Below are 21,310 nucleotides of genomic sequence, written 5' to 3'. Positions count from 1 at the left end.
AAAAATGATAGAAGCAAACTGCAATTAAACTTCTCACTATTGAGTACAATAATGCTGCAAATTAGTTACTTATTGATAGATCCAGTTCATTACAGGCATCTTCTAAGAAATACAAATCACTTACTAGTCAAAAAATACATACCCATTAAATTATGAAAACATAGCATTGGCTAAAATCTTGACGCAAAGCTCAGTTTTATGATCATCATAATCAGAGGGATGTTTAAAGATGGGATTTTTTCTTTTTTCTGTTCTCAATTCCCAACTCAATTCCCAACTCAATTCCCTCTGTTTAGAGTTAAAGAAACCTTTCCTTTCTCCTAAATGTTTCAGTCAAACACTGAAATAATCCCATCGGGGCAAAAAAGCTTTAAATTTGAAAATATTTTCACCTAAGACCCCAGGCTGATTAATTCACATTTATCAAATTTAAGTACAAGTTAAATTAAAATGTTTTAGAATCTCGCCTATAAACTACTATACACTGCTATGTTATTAATATGATTATTTGGTGACTAAGGAATCCAGAAGACTTCAAACTTTCCATATGTCAAAATGCGACCAATATATTTTTACAGAATGAGCAGTAAGTTTACTCTTAAAAAAAAAAATTAGGAGAATTACCATTTAGTGACTTGGCAGTGAGATGCTGATACTTAACAACTGCTGTAAAATGCATCAAACTTAAAAGGAAGAAGAGAAGGCCCCCACCTGCACCCAAATCCCAGTATCCACTAACAACAGTAAAATAAGGGAAATTAACATATATGTTATGTTTTATAACATTCGTAGAGGAAGGAATATTTAATTGTTTTACTTTCTTTGAATGAAAAAAATGCATATCCAGTGTCCCTAAGTAGTTACTTAATGGCGGGAGTAGCCACAATTGAGACCCCCTCTACAGCACTTAAAATGCCACATTTTATTAGCCTACAGGGAAAAAAACAACCAACTCCTCCCATTTGCAGACGTTATTCTCCTAGGTATCAGCACTGCTGAGACATACTCTTACTCTACTTCAAAGAAAAACTCTTTAAAATTAGAAACTTAACCCATAAAATTACAAGATCTTGAATATATGATTAACTGAGTGGTAACTCACTGAGAGTTAACACATTGGTGAAGTAATTCTGAAAAAAATTCTGTAAAAGAAATGATGAGGAAAATCTACGAGGGAATAAATTCGCATAATACAGGATTTCTCTTCAGATTTTTTGCAGCATTTGCAAAGTAGCTCATGATCAGAGCTATACAGCTGCTTACATGTATTACTTGAAGATCTGAGGGGAAGTATGTGAACACAGCCACAAATTTTAACTGAGGATGAAGCTAGAATTTAAGACAGAGTAAAGCAAATGAAAGAGTTATGCATCAACTGAAAATGTAAATTGTTTATTTCTATGTACAACCGACTGAAATAAATACAGACTTTATTCCAGCAATCTGAGAAAGAAACATCATGGGGAAAAAACCTTGAGTATGTTAAGTACCATCTCCTGCAAAGACCAGAGATTATGGCAATTACACATGAACAATATTAAAATTCTTAGTGGTTTCCAGTGCTAGATCAGTTACTACTGCAAGTATCTTTTCAAAGAGGCAAAGCAGTTACAGGATACATTTTACAACACTCAAAATTTTTGCTCAAGAAAATTTTCAACCTTTTTTGTATTTTAATATGGAAGGCAATCAAGTATCTTCGTTATCAGAGTTTTAAGTCATCCATAAAGCTTAGCTTACTTCTGTTTGTCTGTTTAGCAAACGTAACATAACCACCATGTACAACTTTTCATTTAGCATTTGTTCTAGCTGAAAGTGAAAATAAAACTGCCCACGACCACCAAGTTATTTAAACATCTTGCTAATTAAAAAGTACAACTGTAAGTGCAGCAAAACCTACATGTGTAGACAGAAGTACATACATGTAATTTTGAAATGTAGCTATTGCTAAATGTAATTTGAACAGAAATATTTTTTCAAAATTCTTCAGTAATAGTTAATTACAAGTAACTTGCATTGTAAAATTAGACTGTCAGCAAAGGATGTCCATTAGTAACACATATGCAAATCATCCTAGAGTTACATCTTTACCATCTATTCTATGATTATGCACAGTTATGTTTTAAAGTATTTTCATGGTATTTTACCAGATATTTCTCATGAATAGTAATTTTAAAATCTAGGAGGCAACTCCTCAAGTTGTCTTCATATGTCTCTAGGAATGAGACTGCACTTCCAGCTTTTCCTCTTCCCAATATTTTCACCACCATATCAGAAAAATCGCATCTTAAGCACAGTAGTTATATATTAACTCATCGTTTAACAATCTAGAATAACCTTAAGTTTATTTCATAACATATAATCAAGCAACATACGGTAATTAAAGCACACTGAAAACAGCAGTTACTAGCTAATTAACATTACAGAAACACTCTTCTTAATGCTAGAAAAAGACAAAGATGTTATAAAACACCATAGCATAAGGAAGAGTTTGTTATAAACCTTTTTGTTTAAAACATTAAAACTTTAACTCAGGAATTTAAATTTCATTTTACTAATGAATTACAAACATCAGCGCAGGTTATGGATGATTAGGTAAGCCATTTAGGGACTACCCTTTCACCACATGGTTCATGTAGGGCAAGGACCATTCACATAGGCTGTTGCACCCCTCAGGAGAGCTCACCATCCACAAACATGCCCAACCTCTACATTATCCTTATGCATGCAGAGTTGAAGAATTCATATAGTTTCACTATTTTCATTTTGGCATCACCACAGCACCTGAACTGCAGCTAGGAACAAGCAGCAAAGGCTAACTCAGGCTGTGACAATGACAGGCACCCCAGGCTGAAGTTAGGGGATGGCTGCCAGACAGCCTCTGTGTTCTTCTGAACACACTGGTTTGCAACACCATCACAGCAGCAGATTTCGTTGGATAGTTATTTTCTGCTTTGCAATTAAATTACCCTTTTCAAACAGTGACAATATTTTACCTCCACATGCTATTTTTAAAACCACCTTCTATTTATGACATCATATGTTATATTTCTTATCTGTCTGTATTAGGAGTAACACCTAGAAATGCTTACCAGGCAAAATTGTGTGCACACTCAGCTCTAGCAAGTACTCCCTGTGGAGACCAACACTTCCATATGAAAATATACTCAGATATTCTTTCCCCACTATTTGTATCAAACCATTATTTACCAGCTACTATATATTCTTATCTGTTCTTATGTATTTTTACCACTTAACATAATTTTTCAACATCAGGAATTATTTTGTGTCACTTGCCATGTTTTCTAAGCCTTCCAAACACAGTGCATATGAAGGTGTATTATCTTTCTGCACAGTTTCAGGTTTACTAGATGGGCAAACACCAGGATTACAGCTATACAGTAATCACTGGATAGTAGTAAACAAGACCAGGCCTTCCATAAAGTTTGGCACACAACTACAGCTGATTTTGTGCTCACATATAGGCACAGGACAGTGCACAGGCAAAAATGTGGCCAACACCAAAGGGATGGCAGACTGCCTGTCTCAGCAGTACTGCCTTAGTTTCCTAGTGACTATAAGCTGGCAATTGTATGTATACCTCTGCAGGATTCTTTAAATTTTGAAATCCAGCAGATGTGCTTATATAAAGGTACACTCAAATTCTCAAAATTCTCTACATATGAATGTCAGTATGAACATTTGTATCATGCAGCAAAGAAGTCAGGCAGGCCACCTCAAGTTGCCTTTTACCATGAGGAAACGTATCTTAAAATATTTCCCCTCTGATAAAAAAAAAAATAGTATTTCAAATTCAAACATTCCAGAAAGAAAACAGAATACTAATGTTATTATCCTTCACTTGACTCCTGCCTTTTAAAACATCACTGATACCACTTCTTCAGTAGGCTGTGATACAAACTGTCAAACTCATGGGCAGTGAGACACTTTCAGAAAACACTGAAATAGACAATGCTGACCACTAATTCCAGCACAATACATGATCTGTTCAATGTTTGGTTTCACACTGGTCTTATTTTCCTGATAAAATAAACCGAAAAATCATTCTTACACAGAATGAAAATTCTCTCCATCTCAATACAGTCAAAGAAACTCTTTAAAGTAAAATTATCATACTGGCCATCATATTTCTGACAATTTTTGAAGTCTCTGAAGCAAGTCCTTGTCCACCAGCACTTAAATCTATAGAAAAAACTTTCACCCAATTATTTTAGGAAGGCTCCTTGCAATTTTTCCCCAAAAGCCATCACTGCAGAATTTGTCTTGGACCTTATCTATCCTGAAAAGGCTATCATTTTTTAAAAAAGATAGAATTATTTTAGAGCTCCTGAAACTAGTAGATTCTAAGAAGATGCTGAACCACAATACCTAAACTTCTTCACAATACACGAAAGATGACAAAACTCCCCAAATTTCAAAGGACATGAGAAAGGCATATGCAATATTCAAGCATTTACATAGATGCCTCTAACACTACTGCAGTAGATGCTTCCCAGAGCAGCAAGGCAAGCACCACCATCCCCTCATGCAGCTTCACTCAACTTGCAGCCTTTGCCCACAGGACAGAGCTGACAGAAGCAAGCCAGAGGCCAGAACTGTTCTAGTGACTTCACGCCCCTGCAAGTTCAAGGAGGAGAATCTGACAGAAAAGAAGATCCCTTAAGAGTTACATCCTGTTTTTAAGTAACCTTATGATTCCAAACAAGTTGGTTATAAAAATACAGTTCAGTTTAATTTTTCTCTTTTTGTAACAACCCTGATACAGAATACTGTAGGTACTTTTTACGTAATGTAATGTTCTAACCTAAATTAGGTCGGGGCTTAAAATAACAACCCAACTATATCACATAACACAGAATCAAAGTGTTAGTATTTGGTTTTCATATAGCAGGAAAACCCTATTTCAGATCGTTTGAAAATATCATGCTTAGACGTCAAAAAGTTTAGAAGAAACACACAAATGAGCAAGAGACTCTTCTGCTACAAAAAAACCAAAAGAAGTTTGAAGAAAGCATAGCTGCTGCAATGCTATGAAAACAGGATGCATTTTATTTTTCAGCTAGCCAATGTTTACTGAATGCTTATTTTTCAAACCATTTGTGTCTTTGAAAATTTTCTAAATTTTATGAGATGCTACTCCAGAAGAAGGAAACTTCCAAAAAGCTATAAAGCCATTGGTTTCTGTTCCGACATTTATATCCTAGTATCTACACATATAAAATCTTTTTTCTTTAAATAAATTGGTAGGCAGTACAGCTAAGAAAAAACACATTAAGTGAACAGAAGATGGATCATCCTTGACGGCTTTCCATTTTGGTGAAAAATCAAAACTCTGATCACAAGCAAATTTCTCTGTGGTTTGCTGATTACTAACATTAGAAATGTTCTCCAAATCATTTAAATCATCTGTTTCTTTACAATGTGCTTTCAGTTACTTGTTTTCAATTCTCCATACAACATTGCTGATAATATTACAATGCCCTTTCCTCCTAAGAGAGGCAGTTAGACCCTGTTTGCATCCTACAGGAACATAGCCTTGCTCTCGGATGCAGCTCCATCTGCCCTTCTCCCCAAACACTGCTAGCCCGAGGTCCAGCTTACCCATCTACTCCCTCCACCAAGACATAAAAACTGGTGGCACATGAGACATATGACACTGATTTATGAATTCAAACTGCACTTAAATACAAGCAGTACTTTCCCTTACCAAAGATTTCCAAAAGGTTCTTTCTTCTCAAACATGCTGAACATTTCATCCTAGTTATGTGGAACTATTTCTATGCAGTGCTTGTATAATACAGAATTAATGCACTTCCACATAATTACACAAGTTCTGAAACAAAAAACAGTTATTTGTTCTGCAAGCCAAAGTTTAAAACACAGGAAAAAAAAAATAACTTCACAGTGATTTTATGGGTGAGATTTGAAATTACTTTGTAGTAACTTATCAAATTTCAGCAAATTTAACGTTTCAAACAATTTTACTATAGCTGCAGTGGTTCCAGAGATACCTTTCCAGTCAAGAAGCTTTTAGTTCTCTGAGACTGCAAACAAATTATTGTTTGTCGTATTTTCACTGCTCTAATACAGTAAATTAACAACATTCTAGTAAATAGCACCACTGGCATACAAAATCCTGTTAACCAACATCACCCTGCTGTTACACAGCAAGAAAACAAAATGTGGGAAAGCAAAAGACCTCAAATCAGCAAACCACGTGCAGAAGCACTCTGGAAAAAAAAAATCCAAAACAGAAGGAGATGAGAGAAAAGTTTAACTTGAGGTTTTTAGCTGACAAAAGCAGCATTTCTCTCCAGCAGGGAGGGAATCTGGATGTTGCTTATGGGAACCAGATGAAGGGACGAGAAATAAGGACTCCTTATATGACTGTGATACATGAGCTGGAAACACTGGTGTTCTGCCCCAAGCTGTCCATACACAGGCAGCTGAGGGCACCTTCCAGCCATGCAGTGCCCGACAGCCCTGCAGACTTGCCAGCACCACTCTGGCTGAGAATCCCATGTTCCATCTCCCAGATATGGCCCCGTGTGTGTGACACATGAGAACAGAGCTGAAAATGAGGAAGTCGCCCAGCCTGCACAGAGAGGGCTCAGCACAGGGCACACATGAAGAGGGCTGCAGCCACCAGCTCATGCCCCTGCTCAGGGAATACAGACACATCCACATGACACCAGTGTGGGAATGACACTGTACACATCCACACACCACTAGGATGCTCTGAATTGGTTCCCTTAATTCACCAAACAGCAAGTGGCATGTTCCCATCTACAGCAAGACTAGGAAAAACTGCAAAATACTCATCCAAAACACTGACTGACTAGGAAAATCAGGATTATGCTGTATTTACCTTTAGAAGTGTCTAGTCCATCATATTATTCAACACCAGTGCTCAAATGAGGTAGTCAAAGTATCTTACCATGGCAACATTACACTGACCGGAGGAAAATTTAATAACATCTACACTTTTTTAAAAAATAGGGGGCTTCATTTAAAAAAATTATTATGTAGTTCTGAATGTTTTTATCTTCTCTTAGTAACAGAAACCCTGCAGAGGTTAAGTGAGCAAGGCAACTGAAAAGTTGAGTAGCCGATTCAGCCGGCAATACCTTTGCTCTGCTAGGCTTATTCACACTGCACTGCCCAGCTCCAACAATGGCTAAAGCAACTCAACGATGACACTGCAATACTTCTCCATAAGGAAAATAGATACACACAATGACCCCCCCAGTTATTTACTCAGAGTGCAACTAAATCCATTAATACTCAAAACCACTCACAGTGAACACATACAGAGAGGGGGGAAAATTACATTTAAACAAGAATACGAGTGCTATTTTATTTCAGTGTGGGACAAATCAACTACAAGGAAACATTCTATCTCCCCACAAGAAGAATGTGAATCTGTAAATGATCAATTAACGCATACACTAAATTATTTACTCTGAACAGCACAGTCACCTTAACATCAGCCTGAAAAAGTAATCAATACAAAAGAGGGGAAGTTGGTTTTTTTTGTGTTCTATAAATATATACTGATTAGTTAAGGTTCAGACCAAGCCATCTTTATTCACACTGAGAACTTGACTGCAATTCATGGAATTTGAGTCACAGAGTATGAGTAAATAGAAGAATTGCACCCTTGGAAAAAATATAGAAGTATTTTAAAAGGTCATTTTTGTTCTCTCTCCCTACTTGCTTACATACACATTTTAGGAAGAATTAAAACAGAAAAACATGTGGAAGGATGAGAGCATGAATTCATAATTAACCAGTTAGCTGCTTAGAATTATGCTGGAATAATAAAACGGAAGTATCTTAATAAAGTGAGTATTGTTAGTGGCTTATCTGTTTAAAAATAGTCATACTCTTATCAAAGCCACTATATGGCAAGAGACTATATGAGAACTGCATTTTTGAATACTTTTTTGCATGGTCTTTCGCTTGCATTTATATCTTTTTCATATCCCATCCCTACAGGATTGTTGTTGGAACAGTGCTGTAGTCATTATTTGACTGTAAGCTACTCTTAACTTTGTTTTTATCTAAATCTCTAACTTGGATTATTCTTCAGAAGGGCAAATTACTAGATCAGTGTGAAAGAACAGGAAAGTTGAATTTATATCCTCCTGTCTCAGTGTTTCTGGCCCAAGGAGGAGGGGTGACAGCTGAAGGGAGCCTTTAATGCTCCAGGACCACTATGCAGCCACAGAGATTTTATCACAGATTAAGTAGAGCCAGTAACTCCTGCACGCAAATTAATATGGAATTACACAGTTGTCTTGTATTCCTTCCAAAACCAGACCAGTTGAACATAAAAATCAGCAATAAGGTAGCTTAGTTATAGCCTAATTTCCCTTCAAATGGGAACTAAGCCTCGCTTGACTTTAAGTATATGGAAATTTTGAAGAGATGTTACACCTTTCCTAAGGTTATGGGGAGCAAGACAGGCCTACGGCATACTCAGCCAACACATAAACTATACTAATTTCACCCACTTGGTTGAACTTTCAAAAAAAAAATTACATTTTATTCAATACAATGTAATTTGCAAAGGGGACAGCAGATTTTCCACAGATTTCTATTGCACTGAATATCTGTTTTAACACAAGAATAACTCAATATTAAGAAATCATAACCAAGTCACATGCAAATTCTTTCCATTCACTTTGAAACTGAAAGACTTGTAAATAAAAGAAAATACAGCAATAACAGAGGAACAGAACATCACAGATTAGGTATTTCCAACAGAGAAAGCCATTCAGTAGGTATCTGTACAGTCATTAGTACAGTAGGGTCAGAATCAGAAAAATGTGGGTTTGCTTGTGAGTTTTATTTTAAACCGTGCAAACAAAAACTATTCTCTTCATGTCAAAACGTGTTCATATGGAACAAAACATCTCCTGCAGTCCAGATCACTTCACTGCAAGGCTTTTTTCTCTGTTGCAACATCATCATGTGCCAATAATTTGCTAGTTGGAAAAAAACCTGAAGCCTAACATGTATTTTTATCTACTTGTTAAAAAAAGTATGAGAAAAGCTTTCCATAATGGAGAAGGGAGGAGGAATGGAGGGGGTGGGAGACAAGAACAGGACACAAAAAAACACCTTTTCCAAAGACTGTTCTAGGCAAAAGGGACATGTCATGTTAAACAGTAGTCAATAGCTGTATACAACCAGTAAACAAATTCAGCTCTATGAAAAAAGAACTACATCACCATTTAGTGGTTGCAATTTAGATTATTCTAGCGTGTAATACTTTAATTGTATAAAACAAAGCTGATGTCACAAACACAAAAGAACTTTTGCAAAGCAAGCACCACAAGTAATTTTTGTGCTGCCACTGATGGCTGACAAGTGATGAGCACTTTGTTCGAATTCATACACTTATGCATCTAAGGCAACAGGTGGCTTATAAAAAGAAAACACGAAGAGCTTTTTAACTCTTCATTATCAAAATTTTTATAATATGTTTTATTGTAATGACTAAACAATCTCTACAAATAAAAGCTCAACACACTAACTACAAAGATGAACTATGGCTCAGGGAAAATTATCCATGATTTTGCTAAAAGCAGAAACTGAGGTAAGGTTCTGGATTCCCACTGACTTGAGCACTGCCTACACTCAAAACGTTTTGTAATTGCACAAAGCACTCAATATTTAAACAGAACCATGTGGTATATAAATTAAATCAGTTGAAGACAAGAAATTTTATATTTTCTTGCTGTCTTTTCTATATCCATCTCAAACAGCTGAATATTGCGGTATCTTTGGAAGAAAATTTCTGGAAGTGTATTTTCAAGTCTTAAAACCAACTGAAAGTGATGTGTTTCAGTTGTTTATTTTGGGCCAAGAGTGGCATTACAGAAACAACAGGTTTTTTTCTAAATACTGCACAGTCCAGTGAACAGTTTTGTTTTCTTTAAGCACACAGAGAGTTATTTAAAAAGTAATTAAATCTACACTACACAGAATGGAGGAAAACACTTCATTTACATTTAAGTGCAAAAGATTTCCAAGTAAAATAAAAGACTCCATAAACACAGATAATTCAGATTACAAAATCAAAACTTTAAAAAATTACCTAGAGCAGTATTCGTGGATTTTGTTACATTTTTAAAAAACTAGAAGGTAAGTTGAGAAGACAAAAATGCAGTAAGAACACCAAAACAATTTTTATACTCTGCCTTGTAACTGAACTATGAAATAATCATCTGCTTATGATTAAAACATTTTAGTGTTTGCTGGTTTGGATGGATTAAACTCACATACCACATATTACACGTTTTCCTCTGCATGGCAATTTTACTATGTCATCCCTAACAATTAAAAAATATTACATCAATATCTCTTATCTTTACACTATCCACACACAACTTCTGTATGGTGATGTTCACTGGATTAATTTTTCTGCTTTATGACACTTCGGAGAACTCAACCCCGCATCTTAAAACCCAATTTTCAGATTCCTTCTGCTTCTTTCCTATTTTTTCTGAAAGCAAGCAATCCCTTTCAGATAACCTACATTCCTGTACTTCTACATTTCCTCCTTTTTTACAACTCCTTCACACTTAACTTCCCATTCCTACTGCTATTTAGTTTTGAGACATCAATTTTCTCATCAACTTACCTAATCTGGGTGCATAAAAATATTCAATAAGTATCAAGGAACTGTTATCTCAGTAACAGCTATCTAGGTAAGTACTGAAATGCAAACCTCTGCTCAAACGTATTTTAAAAGTTTTAACTAGTAAAATGGGTTTGAGGTACAGAAATCATCCATCATCCTTAATGGGAGAAAACCCCGCATGGCGGAGGAGGGAAATAAAGTAGAGAGGGAGAAGGAATGTTTGATTTTGTAAAGAAAGTCTTTTAAATTAACTTTAATAGAAAACAAATTAAACATGTATTACTTGAATATTCAGAAATTTAATTACATATTTAAGGAAAAACACTGAGGTTCTGAAGAATCTTCTTGCTATTAACATCAGATGAAGCTTCACTTCAACTGCAAAACCCAAAATAAGAACGAAAAGCAGCATTTCTGAGGTAATTCACAAAAAGGCTCGATATTTTGTTAATTGTCTCCAAGCACTGAGGATCCAGGGTGTTGCCTGAGGCTAGAGCCCTGCAGCATCAAAACTAAAGCAACAGTTTCCAAAGCAGCTCTAGCAACTACTGCGGACAAGCAGCCAGCACTTAAATCCAGCCCAATACTAATTCTGTTTTCTGCAGAAGATTTCAGGATAAAAATACATATTGAAATACACTAAAAAATAGCTGGGAGAAACTGTGTGGAGCAAATACAAGAGTGACAAGTTCCAAACAAACAAACAGAAAAAAACCCAACCCCCCCCCCCCAAAAAAGCAAAACAAAAAAAACCAAACAAACAAAACCACCAGGCAATAAGAATTTCTGCCAAGATGCCATTGCTAACTGATTAATATATGATTCCCTGTAAACCCAAGTAGAAAAGCAAAACTTCATCTTCAGCCAAAGTGAAGCTGGACTTCATCAGGACAGAAGAGAAAGTCTGGAAAGCATATTGAAAACATACCAACTATCTTTGTTGAAGGCTCACCAAAAGAAGTCAGCAGATTTCCACATCAATACTTCAGCATTACAACAGCACAAAGGCACATCTGCAACCAAACCCTGCATCTCAATAATATCTCAGCATAAATAACAGTTAAGAAAGTCAGATTTCTTCAGACTCCAGTGGACAGACAACATGCAACGTCTGAAAGAAAACATCCCTAAGTCTTGCAAACTTAGAAGGGAAAAAAAAGGGGGGAAAAGAAAGATGCAATTGGCATCACACATTTCCCATGGCTGCATTTTTACAAACATTTTTCATCGTACCAGTCTCAGATTAATGCTCCCTCAGCTAGAACAGCATGACTGTTCGTTGCATTACATATTAAATCTGATTAGAGAAATGACCTATTTTTAAAATAACCCAGCAAGAAGAATACGGTTATTTTTAAAAGCCAAAAGCCCTTTTACCACATGGTTTCACAATCGGTTCCAACAGCACAGGAGAAAGTGGCAGCATATACATGAGAAAAGATGTTGGAGTATGGAGCCACTTGAGCTCGCAGAAGATCTTCTCACCCACTGTTCAAGTCTGGCACAACATATGACTTGGAAAAGAACAGATATCTGTTTTTCTAAAAGTGGCATTTTGGCCATTGTAGAAACGAGGCTGCTCCAATAAATAGCAATTCTAAAAGGAAACTGAACCAAAGGTTTTTCTGTCAGTTTATTAAACAGTCTCAGACTCTCATAGACAAAGGAACTCTAAAACTGACACCCCAAGGATTTAATACAAATTTGCTTGACACAGAATAAAAAGGAGGTATATATTCATTGTTACAACAGCATATCTTAGCTAATCCAGGAGCCTCATTCAGTTTGGCTAGGATAAGTAACATACAGCCAGAATAAGAAACCCAAAGCCAGGTTCCTCCTGGCCTTTATTTACAGTAGTTACTCCACTGTTCAGTACACAGCAATCACATATGTAAACTGCTCCTTGTCTATTTTAATACTGAAGTTGTATCAGCCTTGGAAATTATCACCTCAGCTCATCTGGTATTGACTCACCTGCATATTCAACTCCAAAGCAGTGAGGGACAGAGATAAAGAGTCTCCAAGCAGCAACAGTGGACTCCTAGTGCTGTTTACTAAGCCAGGGCAGGCCATGCCCTCAGCTGTGTCAGGATGCATAGCCACCTATGATTCAATTGGGAAACAGAAGTGCCTTCAGGAACCTACAGAATTTAAAGCTTTCCTTAAAACTCTGCATTAAGAAAAAAAGAGGCACTTTCGAGGAATCAACTTTCTGAAAGGAATGCTATCATATTCTCAGTTAAAGACAACTCACCTTTCTGGTACAATCATGCAGCTAGTTAAAGTGAAAACACTCAGCCACTCATCTTTTTCTGTTCTTACAGTCTTGCAAAGAACTGTTATTTTACCTTTTCTGAGCTAGCCTTCCTCTGACCAAAGGAAAACAGGCTTTCCCATTTCATATTAGAAAAAACATATTAGAAAGAAACAAATCCATCTGCAGTACTTTTCCCTTCAAGCTTTCAAGAAAGCCCATGGAATGGCAAATAAAAAATTATTAATAAATTATTAAACTATCACTGTTTTTAAGAAGTCAGGATATCCTACACCATCAGCAAAGACACCCACTCAAAGAGGTAAAGACGTATTTCAGAAACAGTCACCTGAACACTGCAACTCTATCACACTGACAATTTCTTTAAAGCATTACAGAGGAAAAACACATCTGCATTGCCTAAATAGCAATTACACACTGCCAAATCACACACAGAACTATAACAAAAGTAGTTGTAGGTCAAATAATAGCAATGACTCAGTAAAGATAGCCTGCCTGGTCTTTATTCTCAGGGGAGGGAGGGTTTACTGGTCAAGTACTTTATGACTCACAGTACAGTATATTAGAAATTTTCTATGTATTCTTTAGAATTGAGAGATTGCCCTTGTAGCTCAGTAGGTAGCTCTCCTGTTTCTGGCCTACGAGGTCATAGCTTTAAGTCCCTGCTGAGGAAATTTAACAAGTTCCAACTATAAATAGAATGGCATTAGATGCTGCTACTCTAGCAAGGGTGGTAGCCTTTAGATAGGAAATTTTATGTTTTCATCTGTTCTGATACAAAAAAGAAACTGGACATAAAGAGGCAAAGGATATTATGCTAAAGATGAATGGCAAAGTAAGTTCCAAAATCCACTGTCACTTCAATTAGCATAATACAAACAAATCTAGCATTATCAAACTATGATAAAGGCTAGAAAAGAATACAGGAACAGTAATTTTCCTTCTCAATAAGTAATTAAATAAAATTACAGACTTTACAGTATTTGAGACTGAAGAGAAAACTCCTAGGTACTACAACAATCAAAACTCAATTCATGACATCAAGAGGTAACCTCAGCATAAAACAAATTTTGGACTGTTTGATTAGTAACATGATGTTTGAACATTCATAGCTCTCATCGTTTCTGAAGAAGTGAAGTATATCCTTGAGAGACATTTATTTAATTATCATGGATTAAAACGATACTACCCTGCAACATACAAATTTTTGCTCCTTATATCCATATATTTGGGGAGGCTTATTCTGCTCTCAGAACAACAACTACTTGTGAGAAATTTCAGAATGAAACCTACTTAAACCCTTACCTGAGTTTATTTGTGCTTTAAATTGTAGTTACCTGGCCTTAAAAGAATATGGATTAAAGCTCAGGTATCACTTTCACTTAGCCTGGCAATGTAATTTACCGTTCAATAAAGACAAAGGCTAACTCACTACAGCAATGACAATTTTCCAGCACCTGTTCCACAGCCACTTGCCCAGGAAAACAAATTCACTCCTCTGCTGGAGACAAAGCTACAAAGAGCATACTACAAACAGCTTTGAGGTACAAATCCACTAATTTTGTTCATGTATGCACACCAAAAGGAAAGAAACACCAGCAATAAAACAGGAGATGAGGGTGATTTTACAGTGTGATTTCCTATATCTCAAACACACTAACATTATGTTCAAGGATGACAACAGATCTTCCAAAGTGCTTCTGCAATTGTTCAGCACAAGAGGTTACTGTCCCTCCTGTAATTATCTTCTTGCCAAAGTGAAAAATCTGATTAGTTAAAAGTTTTCCACAGCTGTCAAATTAAGCTAGTTGATCGTGCCCTGGCACTGATCTATCGAACAGGATGCTGGAGTAAAAAATGCCTCCCTCCCTCTTGTAGGTTTAGGTTTCAAGGTAGCAGTAATTGAAACTGCATGACAGAAGATTCACAAGAACACCATCCTGGTCCTTTAATCCCACTATCAACATTTTGGACAATAATGTACTAGTATCCAAAGCACACACAAGGCTCTTTTCTGCTCTTCAAATGCTTCTACAAACAACCACTTTTGAGCATCAGCCTTCATCTTAAGTCTCTTCCCATGTTCTTGTATGAAGAATAGGCACATGAGAAAGAAAACAGCCACTGTGATTCCTGCTCTAGCTTGTGATCTACTTCAATTTCATTTGCATCTGCTGTCTCTGCTGCTGGATGCTGCACAAACACTGCAATCATAGCTGGATATTTCTCAAGAAGCTCCTTTCAGCAGACATCTGTACAAATGTTTCTTCTCTCCACCAACATTGTTTCTGAGCAAAAATCTGCTGTGCCTCCATCCTCGGATCCAGTGAGAAAAATCCAACAGCACTAGACAGCATTACCTCTCCCAGAAGGCCTAACGCTAGTAAATGACACTTATGAGAACTCTGTGTGTTTCCCTGCAAGAAATCTTGTGTCAAGACAGTACTTCTCGAGCCTAAGTCTTCCATGACTCATTGCCTCTTCAAATCCCCTGTTTATCAGGCATTTTGTAGGGTCTTTTTGCCTCAAACTGAATGCTCTGTCGGAATAAAAAAAAAGTTTATTCAAACATGCTTCCTTTTGGTTGCTTCACATTATCTGAAAGAGCAATGAAAACTCTCTAGAACGTTGTTTGCTTCAGAGCTTAACTTCACCTGCTTTGAGAAGGGACTGTCCCCAGTCTTGGTCATTCCCACAGAATGTGGTACAGCACCAAGAGGGTCACAAAGGCCTGATGAGATGCAGCCAGGGGGCATTCACTACACACTGATTCTGCTTCTGCCTGCAGGTACAAAATTGCTGCTGTAGGGAGATCTACATTAATAAAAGCTCTGAAGTAAAACACAGCTAAGTAACCTCTGAAAAATCCTCCTCTCTTGCAACAAGAGCATTTTTTAATGAGGAAAAACTAATGATAAGCGAATTTGTATGCATCTCCATAAATACTGTTAATAGCCTTCCTTCCCTTTCAGGGCCGTGGGCTTACTGTCTGAATGTCTAGAGGTAAAATTCAAAGACAGGTAACACATGGCCTAAGACAATTACCCCTAGTTTGATTTTTTCTGTGACCCGATATTCTGAAATTCCAACATGCAATGCATGTCTTGCTAACATAAATAGTTTCACTTTTGGTGATGATTTTGCTATAAGTAGTACAGGAATGCCGTTTTCATAACTCTGTGATCAGAAAAATCTCCTATGCAAAGCCTTTTCTCAAAATCAAACCACTGTACAATATTTAACAAAAAAAAAAATTTTAAACAAAACTACAAACACAAAAACCCCAAGCATTAGATTAATATACGGACACAACTGCCAGTTTAACTTGAAAGCTTTCACAATTTCTGGATTTAATATTGGAAAGTTACTGAAAACCAATTGAAAGTTTAGCTGAACTGTGCGCCATTCCAAATATTTTATTAAACTTTAATTTAGTTACTCTAACAATAAATAAGAAAAAATTTCAATAAAGCTGTCATATACTCAATAGATCATCATATACATCTTGATTGTGTAACACTAACAAGTTTAATATGCGTAAATTATTTTTAAGCCTTGGTAGTTCAGCAGTGAAAGGTTTGTATTTGTAAATAGGCAACCCTTTTTTAATAGGTGTCAATTGCACTTAGTAATATTAAAAAAATCCAAAGCATCTTCAAAAAAATTGGACCAAAATATGTCAAACACAATAATTTTTTTTAAGACAGATATGTTCAAATCATTTCAAGGTGAACTTTGACACATAATAAAGATGAAAAAACATCTCTGTTTATTAGAAATGACACTGCCAAGCTTCAGCTGCATAAACTGAGGCACTGTGATTCCCAAAGCACAGAACACACATGCTGAAAGGATGAGATGTAACTCATACTTTGTTCACTGAAATGCTAGTGCAGTGGAGTGTGGCTAAGTGATATCCTCATATGCCTCCTCTCAGTAGCAGTCAGATTCCAGGAGCAGCAACCAGCAGGTATGATTTCTTCTTAGAGAACGTGGGGGAAAAATGCGTCATGCCTCAAGCATATAAAAGTTAAAGATGATTAGCATCTTTTTATAGAAAATACACACATTTTTATAGAAAGTCAAAAAAACAAAAGTGAAAAAAGAGGATGTATCTGATTCAGTTAAATAATTCTATCACCACTTTGATTTTTGCAGGCAATTCAAAACACTGGCAGTATCACTGTGAACTACCATTAACCCTCATGATAGTAAAAAAATTAAGTCAACTTGATTTTAAATGCTAAGCAAAAATTCACAAAAATATTGTCAAATTCAGTTTTGATTATTGCTTTTTTCAAGTAAAAATAAACTCTGCTCAACTTACATGATTCATACCTATTAAAGCTTTAAATAGATTTAGAAGTTACCTAAAACTTTGAAGGAGGCAGAGCCAGGGGGTGTACTAAACATTTCCAGTTTTAACAAACATAAAACAGGAGTAGAAGCAATTAAAGCTTTCTAGAAACCCATTCACACTGGTCACACCAGTCACTTCTGTAAGACCACAGGGGATGTTTACCTAGCTTCCATAGCTCTTTCACTCTTATCACAAAGAACAAGATTTCACGGATTATCAGTTACCAAACTCCCCATCCTGCTGCTAGAAGGCAGCTGCAGCTCCTCTGCTGTGAAGTCAGAGCACTTCCAGGCAGAGGAGCAAAGCAGGAGCTCCCCATGCCCACTTGCCCGCACTCCCCCAGCACCAAGTCACCACAGGCAGCTTGCACGATCCTCCACAGGACTGGCACACCAGGGGATAGCACAGGTGAGCTCTCAAGTTCTTCCACATAACCCAGTGCTGCCTGCCCTATTTCAAACACTGGGCATCCAACCCTAATGTTTTTTATTAATTGAAAAGAACCATTTTATAGTAAAGTACTTTTACAGACAAGCTTCCTCCCAATTTCTGTACCTTTGAAGAGAAGAACTGTATTTCATTAAAGAAACTAAAAATAAGAGAAAAATGTGGAACATATTTTCTAGAAATCTAGGACTGCAGAACATCAGTGGGAAGAGAAATTCAATAATACAAAGAGCTTGGGTTGTTTAACATCCAGTAAATTCAAAAACTTGACAGCTATAGCAGGGACTAAATAGTGGCATCTACCATTTTCCTCGGTGAAGCATTGTTTAACCGTAATTCGTAAATTTACACTTGTAAAAGTTGCCATTTATAGTTCACCATTCAAAGAAAGCAATTTTCTACAACTACCTGTGACCGACTGGCCATAAAAGTTGAAAGGTGGTTAAAGCCATGAAACTGGGGAAGAAACACTATCATAACCTTTGAACAGCCTCCCTTCTGCCACCACAAAAAACACTGCTGCCTCAGCTAAAACTGCAGTACACTTGAAACATGGAGAACAGAACTGTCAGAAATATTTTAAATTAAACCCTGAAACTTGGAAGATGAGCAAAGCTGTAAGTACCTTAAAGCACGTGTCAGGTTACTTTAGGACTGCAGACACCACTACCCAGGAGAGACAACCATTTCAAAATCAAATCCCCCATCCACTCAGCCTACAAGTTAGCAAGTCTACCTGTCTGGGGTTTCCGTAACTGGATGTGGCCAAAAGCCAATCATACCCCTACCCCTAAGAAACTGGGAAATCAGCTGAAATTTTTCTTTTTAAGCATATGGAGACCAACTGGTTTAGTTTAAATATCAGTAAATCATCTTCATTTTGTACACTTTTAAAGAAAAAAAATCTGCAGAAAATACAAAACCCAAGAGTGGATTGCTCTATTCTGCAGAGGAAAATTCAATTGCCTTGTTTGCTGAGCTAAGAGAATCTACTTCATACTGTCACTAATCATGTATAAAAACACAGTGGTGCTCAACACAAACTTACTTCTCCTTTTACTTGTCCTATTACTCTACCATGTGAGGTTGCCACATGATGCCTGTTTCTTTGCATATATTAAAATATACCTTAGACATATAAACAATGTTTTCATTGATTTAATGAAAACTATGTATCTCAGGAAAAGTAGGAGTCTAACTAGGGTATGGAAATTTAAAGGCTGAAAATCAGCAGCCATTTAATTCAAGATGGAGGTACTGTCTCTTTAAATGAAGTAAGCAAAGGTGGAAACAGATCACATTTCTCCTCATCTTTATGCCATGTAAGAAACAGTCTAGGTAGACACCACACAGAACTTCCACAGTGCTGATAAAAATGTAATTATAATTACTTTGAAAGCCCTAGAGCTGCAGCTTGCCTGTGTACCTTGTGGTGGATCAAGTGATAGGAAACAGCCTTCTCCAAAAAAACATCTCATAACACAAAGAGGTAACAAAAATGTATTCTGTTATGGCAGCTAAAAAAACCCACAAGTAAACCTTCTGTCCTAAAGAAAACACAGTTTAACACATCATCAACCAATAAAGAGAACAGGATCAAAATCTTCAGCCTAGAACTATAAAATACCTCTGGTGAGCTACCCGAAGTTTGTCTCATTATACTCAACAAAAACTCCCGATTCCTAGCAAGCCACTTTCTTGCCTATTGTTACCTTAATTAATACAACTTGGTTAATTCCCAAACTACTTCTGCAAAATTACCAACTGAACCAAGCTAAGCCAAAGCCTAACAAGACTTTCTTCAATATACTCAGGCATGTGCAGCTTGAAGTCTGCAGCACCAATTCCCAATGACCTGCTTCTGACTTCCTGTCTGGCATCCATAAATAAGAAAAAGATCAATTCTTTGTGAAGGACTCTGCTTCCCATGCTGGCCATTACCACAGGCAGTAGTAGTGCACATCACAACAACATAAAAAGACAGAGAGCAACACTTTCAGTGCTCAAAGGTGAAAATTTGTTCCAGATCAAATCAAAATGAAAATACTAAATTTTTCATGCTTTGAAAACACACAGTTCCCAGATCACTTTCTGCTACAACTTTCTTACCAACATTTTATCATCCTTATCTTCTCTTCATCTTCAGCAACACCTCCTTTCCAGCTTGCTGGCATACAAGTCTCACCCTCCAGCCCCTGCCTATTCAACAGGAGCAGCCTGCCTGGGTTCTTTTTAAGCCACTTTCTACTGTGACTGCAGAGATTCAGTGTTCAGTGCCCACCCACCAGGCTGAAAACTGACAGCTAGTTTCAGGGCACTGATTCCCAAAGATACACAATCCATCAGAAACTGGGACCAAACCCTGGTAAAAGACAACAAAAACTTCATCCACTCAGGATGTGGAAAGCTTAAGGATTTACAAAGGCAGCAAATTTCTACTTCCATTTCAGTCTTCTATTATCACATTCTCTTCCTCCTCCTTCATGAAACTAAGCAAATAAATTGCCTTGCCTTGCACTGCTGGCAAGAGAAAATGAAAAATCATTACTGCAGATTTCCAAAAACCCGATTTCTTTTTAAGTGTTCAGTACAATGCTAATGACGAAAGGCATACCTGTTACATAGCAGACGATGAGGATTGTCTTGGCTGGAAAAACCCAAGACCTGATGGCTTTGAATTGAATGGTAAAGGTTTAAATTGTAATGGATATTTGCTCCACAGTTATTAATTACAGTACAACAGTGCTGTCCTTAAGCTGGAAAAAACAAGTAAGTTTACATACGCATCAGATGAAAGATCCCATCACAGGCGTTGATGTGAGACAAGAAGGAATTTCCTAAGCCTTGTCCAGTGTGGGCTCCTTTCACAAGGCCAGCAATATCCACCACATTCAGAAATGCTGGAATTTTGCTGAAATATAAAAGTTAAAAGTTTCATTACTAAAGCGTATTAGCCAAAATTTCTGGCACAGAAACACTTTAACAGAACATGAAAATCCAACACTTTAGTTAAACATCACAGTATGGAATGCTGTATGGAAGACAAAATTCCTCCCATCCCATGTAAAATACCCATTCTCTAATTTCCCTGTACATATTTATGTAAAATCAAGTAAACTAGTTTTGACGTGTGGAATCATACAGACAACTATACAATAATCAAGCAGGCCTGGAACAGTGAGGCATAAATATATCGTGTGTAATGCACAGTTTTCACAGGGCCAAAGGGGTAAGACACAAAAGGCCATTGCATTCTGCTATTGCACACCTCTAAGGTTACCACATTTAGTTCAGTAAGTTATGCAACTTTCTCAGAAGACAATGGCACATTTTTTTTTAATGCAGTGGTGATTAAAACTAGCAGTGATCAGGGTTATGCACACAATTTGAAAAAAAGGCAGATAAATTAAGATTATAATGTAAACAGCTGTGATGTTCTCCACCATAGTGAATAGCAAAGGGTTAAGCAGACATGTTCACATGACGTTTTATACAGCAACAACAGAACAGTCATGAAATTTATATTAGCTGACAAAAAACAGAAAGCTTTTAA

At 36.8% G+C, this 21,310-nt stretch overlaps 1 protein-coding gene across 2 annotated transcripts in view; it reads right to left on the bottom strand.

The window, feature by feature from the left end:
- Nucleotides 1-21,310, bottom strand: part of OLA1 (Obg like ATPase 1) — a 130,969-nt gene that overhangs the window by 64,435 nt on the left and 45,224 nt on the right. For both annotated transcript variants that reach the window (XM_085066427.1, XM_085066428.1), the window contains one exon: nt 20,541-20,668. In XM_085066427.1, coding sequence (XP_084922553.1) covers nt 20,541-20,668 — 128 coding nt within the window. The remainder of the gene's footprint in view (nt 1-20,540; nt 20,669-21,310) is intronic.

This window comes from Lichenostomus cassidix, chromosome 7 (assembly GCF_008360975.1).
Source record: "Lichenostomus cassidix isolate B80296 chromosome 7, HeHo_3.0, whole genome shotgun sequence".
In the NCBI taxonomy this organism is placed as follows: domain Eukaryota; kingdom Metazoa; phylum Chordata; class Aves; order Passeriformes; family Meliphagidae; genus Lichenostomus; species Lichenostomus cassidix.
Note: the sequence above shows the minus strand (reverse complement) of the source record. Positions and strands in the feature narration are given on the sequence as shown.